The sequence below is a fragment of the Musa acuminata genome, chromosome BXJ3-4, assembly GCF_036884655.1.
Source record: "Musa acuminata AAA Group cultivar baxijiao chromosome BXJ3-4, Cavendish_Baxijiao_AAA, whole genome shotgun sequence".
Lineage (NCBI taxonomy): Eukaryota > Viridiplantae > Streptophyta > Magnoliopsida > Zingiberales > Musaceae > Musa > Musa acuminata.
Window position 1 is genome coordinate 41,112,076 of NC_088352.1, and position 7,898 is coordinate 41,119,973.

The following is a 7,898-nucleotide window of genomic DNA, read 5'->3' on the forward strand; positions in this document are numbered from 1 at the left end:
TATTGGCAAATGAGAGTAATATCTAGAAGGATTTAAATATTTGAAATAATATATAAAAATTTGAATATTTGGAGCGATGTGTATACCACATTAAAAATTGGAGAGGTAAATGTCCTGTTTTGAGTCGTCATCTTGTACTCTTCGTCCTCCTATCGGAGTTCTTGGACTGTCGGATCCGGATCCGAAACCATATCCGATTCGAATCCAGGTAATTTGGTTCGGGCCATCGGCTATCGGTCCGGTCCGGCCAAAGTGTCGAGGCTGCACTATTTTGACCGGCCTACCCCTCTGCTTCTTGGCTTTCGATCTCTGAACTTGTCACGTGGTATACGAGGCTATATCTGACATTTCATCCCCAAGTTCGCCTTCTTCTATGTTTCTTTGTTGTTCGTCCAATCGGAATCTGCCTTCGTCGTGACGATCGAGGTGTGCACGGAAAGATTCGGACTCGATGTTGATCTCGGCGAAGCCCTCGTCGATTCCGTCGTCCTGCCCCCTTGTGCCGCGCAGTGGCGGACGGACGCTGAGGTTTTGGATCAAAGGGAACGAGTTCGCGGAGAAATTTCGCTCCTTTTCCGTCCATCCGTTCATTCTGCGCTGCGATTTCGCTCGGGTTAGGGTTTCGGGCCTTCGATTCTTATGTTTTTTGATGATTTGGTGAGTTCAGGAACGGATTTGCGAGGAAATTTAGGCTCTTATGCCGTCTAATGAGATTGTGCTTTGCTAATTTCACATGTCTATGTTTAATTTTCTTCTTGTGGTGTTCTGATGCGAAAGTTGAATGTAAGTAGCATGAAGGTCGCGATTTATCTGCCTTTAGTTTCGGAATTAGACGGATAACACCTTAGTTGCAAGATATGAACGAATGTTATAGCAAACGAGTGTTTGAGCAGTGAGCATGGTTAGTGGATAACTATTAGTTCAGATGATGTTTGCTGCCTATTTTGTGAAGACAAAGGTCAGGAGTAGATTAGCATGAGCTCATGCTAAACCGTGTGGATGTTACAGTACAAAAGTTTAAGGAACTTAGGAAGGAATGGCCAAGAAGAATTTGTAAAGGTCGCCATGGATGGTTAGGAGAGAGCTGCTTAGTTTGGTATGGTTCAACTAGTTTCTGTCTGAGTATTCTGCTAAGAGAAGTCTTTAACAACATACTTATGAGGGCAATTGTTTCTTTGCAATTGTCAACTTTGTCCAAATTTATTAAAATTATTTAGGTACTTATGAATTGTCAGTGGTTGTCCAATCATACTTATGAATTCATTTTAAATTGAAACAAAAGAGAATATATTACTTCTAGGTGTAGTAGTACTTGGCCAAATCTGTCTTTATATCCAAATGAGACGCATCCCTATTTGTATTTGTCTTCGATTATCCAGAATCTTTATGATACAAATATGGATATGAATTGAGATAATACAAGTACTTGGCCAAATCAGTGTTTATATCCAAATGGGACAGATCCCTATTTGTATTTGTTTACCATTACTAGTTGCCCTCATAAGTATGTAAACTAGTACCTAAATAACTTAACCAACATACTTGTTTCAACTTAACCTTTTCTTTCTTTGCAATTGTCAACTTTGTCCAAACATTACTAATGGTTAGAATTAGCCTAAATGGTTAATTGGGTGATGCTGTTAGGTTGGAAAGAATATGCTATTTTTTATCAAATAGGAAACATGGGAGGAAATTGTTCTCCTGAAGAAAGGGTTAGTCTCCATCGATTTTGGTTATCCTGATGCAAATTTGAGAAAGTAGGCAAAGATTGAGGTTTTGTACTAATAATGCTTGCTCAGTTTTGATGTATTTACATGCATGCACGTCCTTCTGATATTGCCACCTATCCTTGTCAAAGAACCTTCTAATAACGTAATGTTTACAAATATTCGGTTTTGTGTATATCACATACTAAAATTTTAAGTGAAATTTAGAATTTATAATTGAACTTAGATTTTTACCCAAACCTTATATCAGCTGAGTGGAACACAAGTTGATTTGTTATGCTGGTTAAGATTAAGATTTCCATAGTCTTGGAAAAGGTTAAAACTTTCTACTCCATCATGTCTATAGACTCTATACCACAGCAACAGTAAGGAGTGATCTGGATATTAGTATGTTGTCTCCCTTGCTATTGTGTAAAATTTCATATGGTTCTAAACTTTATTTTTTCTTGTGTCACAGATCAAATCTAGTTCTGTACATGATTTGCGGAGGTGTAAAAGCAATCTTGAATCCTTGTTCTGTTATGACAAGTCCTTTACCGAAGAGGATATTGAGCAGCCTGTTGGTTTGTCTGTGGAGAAAAAGGAAATAGGGAATAACCCACCTTGCACTATATGTGAAGTAAAAGGTGTTGTGCTATGTTCTACATGTGCAGGCTCAGGTTTATATGTTGATTCGATACTGGAGAGCCAAGGCATCATTGTGAAAGTTAAATGCCTAGGTAAAGCTACTCTTTTCACTATTCTCACATTGCTCCTGTCAAGTAAGTTCGATTTGGGTTAGTCATGCAAAACAGTTGAATTAAACTCTCAATTAAGAATTATTGAAAAGTATCATCCAGAAGTGTTATTACACGTGGAATTTGAATATTTAATTTTACCATTTTCACCATGGATGGTTCCTCAATTGATATTTACATAGTTCCTTTCATAATTAGTATGTTTAACAGCTTGCTTTGCAGTAACGGTCTTAGTCATGTGAAACAGTTGAATTAAATTCTCGATTAAGATCGATTGAAAAGCATCATCCAGAAGTGTTATTATATGTGGAATTTGAATAATTAATTTTACCATTTTCACCATGGATGTTTCGTTTGGTGATATTCATGTAGTTCCTTTTATGTTTCTTATGTTTCAGCTTTGCAATAAAAAGGCTCAATGAGAAAGTGCCTCCAAAATCATTATGATCTTTCAGTAATTAAATCTTCTATTATTTTGTTGGCCTTTGTGGTCTGCCAGTGTATGTCTTCTAGCTTAATAACTTATGCACCATGCTCTGATATTTACGATTTCTTCAAACAGTACCAAATGTGGTTGCTACTTCTAGTATTAATCTTCATTTGTAAGGTATAGCAACATAGAATTAGTTGTTCACTAACAATGCTGCTTTATACTGTAATGTACTGACTGTGCAACTATCGGCCAATGGCATTGCATTAGTTTCTTACCTACGGTTACATTATCTGCCAACTCTTGCTCCGACTATGTCGGTTCATATGCTTTAGTTCAGTTCACTTCTGTGATACACGATCTTTACGTAATGTAGGTTGTGGAGGCACCGGGAACATCATGTGCTCAAAATGTGGAGGGCGTGGTCATGTTGAAATTCACTAGGAATGCAGGTTTCCTTCAACTTTTGGTCCGTGTAATTGATCCTGAAATACCCTATCTCCGTTTATCAGTTAATAGTAAAGATGTTTAAATGGACATTTCACATATCGAAAGTATCTAAACTAATCATGCCCCTGTATTTCTTTACCAAAATGGCTCGATCTTCATGACTGGGCCATATAAAGCTACTGTTATAACTTGTTATTTGTTCACGGACCAAATTGATGCTGCCTTGTTGAATTTGGTAGAGAGAAACATCTCACTCTCATACCAGTGTTCATCATTGGATCTCTCAAAAGTTTAGGTGGGAGTAAGCCTAATGTGCTGAAGTTGCATTAAAATCTTCGATGCCCTTTATAAACTTATTTTGGTAATGTTCTATGTGTAACCTTTTCTTAACTAAAGTTGTTGACAAGGTTTTGCCATATTCTTGCGGATGTCCATTGAGTCGTATGCAGACTCTCTCGTGTTCACATAGTGCAGTTACCAGCATCTGATTATGGGTAGTAATGGTGTTTTAGTCAGTATCTCGGCAAGATTATTAAGCCATGATCATAGCTCACTTTTTTGCGAATACAGTTGAATCCCCATTGCATGTACATGTGCATGGATGCCTCATGATCCTGCTTCCTGCTACGTGACATTCTTGCACTTTTCTCAGGTACACGAGAAATGGCTTCTCTCTCGACCGTCGGAGAGTCGGACGTGGTACGGATTTACAGGCGCATGAGAATCGTGGAACTAATGATTGATTTTTCCTTAGAGGTAAATACTGGATCGAAAGTCAGGAAAGGACGAACATTACCACTCATGTTATTTGATCTTTGGACAATTTGGATCTGCGGAGGTGTCAAACTCGAGATGATTGCAGCTGCCTTAGTCGCTCAGGTATGCAGGAGCCCAACTGCTCGTTCTGCGGGTTCTCGGCGAAGGCCACATGGTAGGCCGCCACGCAGGCCTGCGGCCACGCCATCGCGATCCGCGTCTGCGAAACCATGGCGGTAAGAATCGATGAATTGTAAGAGCTGAACGCCTTTTCTTTAGAGGTTGCAGCCTTACCATGAAATAGCCGATGATGAAGGCATAGACTGTGACATCCGTTACATGGCCTCTGTGCGCCGCCAGTGACCAGGATCCTGCAACCAAGGCCGAGACGCCGCCGCCGGCTACCCCGCAGAGGAAGCAGAAGGGCCCCGTGAGGTCCAGGTCGATCAGCTGCCCCATTCCCTGCTTGATGAACATGTCCCATACCTCCGCCGACGCATTCCCCAGCCACTTGCCGTGTGCCCCGACGTAGACGAACCCCCACCTGTTCCCGCTCGTCACCAGCCGGTCAGCGACGCCCATGAAGCAGCTGGCGCATGAGAACAGGAACTCGTCCGAGTCGCCGACGACCAGGCCCATCGCCTGCGCCATACCCTGGACCGCCACTACGGTCGGGACCACGGCCGAGCCGTAGCACACGTCGCCAAGCACGCGCTTGGCGGTGGCGTCGAAGGCCGCCGCCACGGCTGCATCGGTCCCGCTTGCGAACTTCGTGTAGGCTAGTTGAGCCACCGCGACGAGGACCGCGTACCGGATGGCCTGCATCGTCCATGCGAGGCTTAGCAGCAGTAGCAGCACGTACAGTGGAGCGAGCCGCGAGTCGTCGTTGGCTGCAACGCCGCCGGCGCCCAGCGTCCAGAAGGAGAAGTAAACGAAGGCTGTGAGGAGCGCGAGCGCAACGTACTTGGCCAGCATGAGATTGGGTGGGACGGCTGCGACGGAGGCGGAAAGGATCTCGTAGGCATGGTGAAGGCGGCGAGTGATCCAACAGCCGTACAGTGACTGCACCAGAGCAATGGCCAGGGCGAGCACCCCGAAGGCCAGGCTGTAACCGCCATCGTCGGTCAGGAGGAGCACGGCGACAGCACAAGCGAGGGACGGGGAGAGCCAGAGGGAGGCCTTGAGGGCTTTGGCTGGGCGATGGAGGACGAAGAGCAACCAGAGAAGGGCGACGAGGGTGGAGGCGGCGGCGGAGGTGAGGAGGGGCGTGAACCAGTGGTCCGCATGGAATGCTGGGTTCCTGGCAAGGAAGCCACGAATGCAGAGGATGATGATGAGGATGGCGGCGGCGACGAGGTGCGCAAAGAAGAGGAGCGTAGCGAGCCTGCGGGCGAAGTTGGCGCTGGGCCGTCTGTGGTTTAAATCAACTGCATCAGCCTGAGAACGGGAAAAGACGTGTAGTTCAGAAGCAAGAAAACAGTGCTTACAATATAATTAGTTTCCAAATTGTATAAATAAGACCATTTCATACTATTTCTCACTTTATCCGACGCAATTGAAAGTTTGAAGTTTGATTTTATAAATCTAATGCTTAGAAGATCTTTAGCTTGATAGTGATGTAACTTAAAATTCATCTTGATTTCAAATTTTCATCTGATATGTTTTAGAAATGTACTGTTACAAGATAATGAAGGCTTAGTGATGCCCTGCCAAACATTGCTGAATAATTTTGAATAAGATGTGACATTGCTTATTTATTGATGGTCGATATCAAGTCACTTCAAGTGGGGCAAAAGAATCTCTTCCAAACTAATCAGAGCAAAAAAGACTAGCAAGACTCGAATTAAAAATGACCTAACAAATCCAGTTCCAAGAAATAACAACAACAGGTCCCAGTTGGAGTAGGTCTCTGCTCTAACTGCTCGACCTAATGATTTCTGAGCGGTCAATCTTCGGAACAAGTGGCCTTACTGCTAATTGGATATAGAACAAGGGCATGCCATAAATTGCATTCCAACTTTTGGGAAGGGAGAAGAATTGCTGTAACATTCGGTACGAGAGGCCAAGTTTGCAGCAGAGAAGTACTCGAGGAGAATAAATCCAATCCAATCCAATCCAATCGCAAAAAGCATCATGCAGCTTAATTCAGTTGCATCAACCTCGTAAGAGAATAAAACATTTTGTAGACAGCAAAACTACGAAGCATCATGCTTCATGAGTTCTCTCGGATCAAAACCCACCTCATTAATAACTCGGGAAGACCAGAGTTGACTGGAGGAGTCATGCAATTTGCTAATTGCTACTTGGGATGGTCGATCAATCATGGAACAGAAAGCTAGGCAAAAGAGAAGATTGATCAACCATTCATGAGCGAATGGTTTGACCAAACATGTGGAACAGCTTACTTCCATCCTATCGACGACACAGATGTCCATCCATCCATGGAGATATTTACATAAGCCTAACCATTCGACATCTAAGTGTTGGTGCAAGACAATGAAATAGTACTTCGATAGAGAGAAGAAGTTACTTGGAGTTCTGTATAAACTAAACGAAATCAGATCAAGCTACCCGCGGCAATCGAAAAGTTGAAATGTTTTAGCAACAAAAGAAACAGCAAAAAAGAGTAGGTAAGCTGAGATGATGATGAATTAGATGTAACAAATCCAAACTGGACAAAAGAAACAAGGGAAAAAGTTGGAGCAGATCTCGCTACCACCACCGACGATAAACTGCTTAACCCAATCTCATCGCAGTAGATGAATTCCCCTACTACTCAGTCTGAGAGACCAAGTTCGGATCGGAAAATCAAATCACCAAAAGGCGATAAAGAAATCATTAAATCGCCACAAGCAGAAACAAAGATCAAAACGAAAATTATCAGTTCCTCACCTGCGTAGGCGCTATCTGATTGATTCGCGTGATGGTATTATTCCTACCATTCTCCCTCGAACCCGCCTCTCGGATCGAAATCTCCACGCTGTTGCTCCCCATTCCCTCGTTCCACTGCTTCTTCTTCTTCTTCGTCTTCCTTCTCTCTTTCTCCTTTTGCTCCTTTGGCCCGCTCTGTCGTCGCTTTTGTCCTCTCGCTCTGCTTTCTCTTTTGCCTCTGTTTCTCGAGAGAGAAAGCCAGACGGTTAGGAAGATAATGTGCGCCCCAAAACTATTTTATATTGGGAACTCATCCCTCCTCCTCTCTCATGAGTGAGGCGCCGGTTGCAACTTGTGGTCAGCTCACCCCCCTGAGAAAGAAGAGATCTGTTTAGCTTTAAAGGGGAATAAATGCGCGTCGGGACAGGAGGTGACCTTACCTTCAGTTATCGTAACTCGGTATGACGGGGCAATGTGACGTTGCGGATGGCGACAGGTCAGCAGAGAGCGAGGTCGTTGCCGTTCCCATTTTTTCTTCCTCGGATTAATAATGTTTCCCACCCTTCACGTACCCTGCTCGCCCACTGGAGATCCAGTGGAACCCACTAATGAATCGATCTACGACCAGTTACGGGGCAGGTAGACCGACGGGTTGAAAAGTATTTGCAGTTCAAAATTTCACGTGGTTAGCGGGGGCCACAGCAGCCCCTTCCTCCCGTCTCTCGCGGTGACGTTTCCCGTTCACCGTCTGCTCTCAGAGTGTTGCGAGCGAGGATGACTGCGAACGACGCCGTGCCGTTTTCTTCCAGTCGATTTCTTAGATCTGCTTGGTGATTCGGGGTGGATGAGATGGACGGATGGATGGGCAAACGCAGGGCTCATTCATAGAGTGATAAAGATAGCTGATCGCCGCCACTTATTGAGCCG

At 44.0% G+C, this 7,898-nt stretch overlaps 2 protein-coding genes across 4 annotated transcripts; one reads left to right on the top strand and one right to left on the bottom strand.

The window, feature by feature from the left end:
- Nucleotides 1–388: 388 nt before the first annotated feature.
- Nucleotides 389–4,195, top strand: LOC103983087 (uncharacterized). 3 transcript variants are annotated; one of them, XM_065148856.1, is made up of 4 exons: nucleotides 389–613; nucleotides 2,185–2,446; nucleotides 3,271–3,363; nucleotides 3,997–4,195. In XM_065148856.1, exons 1-3 carry the CDS (start codon nucleotides 452–454, stop codon nucleotides 3,336–3,338), a joined length of 492 nt encoding a protein of 163 aa, XP_065004928.1. In that variant the 5' UTR covers nucleotides 389–451; the 3' UTR covers nucleotides 3,339–3,363; nucleotides 3,997–4,195. The 3 variants fall into 3 exon arrangements, with proteins under 3 accessions (XP_065004928.1, XP_009398522.2, XP_009398520.2); XM_009400247.3 differs by having other exon boundaries at nucleotides 3,271–3,346; XM_009400245.3 differs by lacking the exon at nucleotides 3,997–4,195 and having other exon boundaries at nucleotides 3,271–3,541.
- LOC135636803 (uncharacterized) lies at nucleotides 4,069–7,284 on the bottom strand. The gene is made up of 3 exons (XM_065148854.1): nucleotides 6,993–7,284; nucleotides 4,395–5,537; nucleotides 4,069–4,320 (listed from the first exon to the last, which is right to left on the bottom strand). The coding sequence occupies exons 1-3, from the start codon at nucleotides 7,092–7,094 to the stop codon at nucleotides 4,186–4,188; spliced, it is 1,380 nt and encodes a 459-aa protein (XP_065004926.1). The 5' UTR covers nucleotides 7,095–7,284; the 3' UTR covers nucleotides 4,069–4,185.
- Between the last annotated feature and the right edge of the window lie 614 nt (nucleotides 7,285–7,898).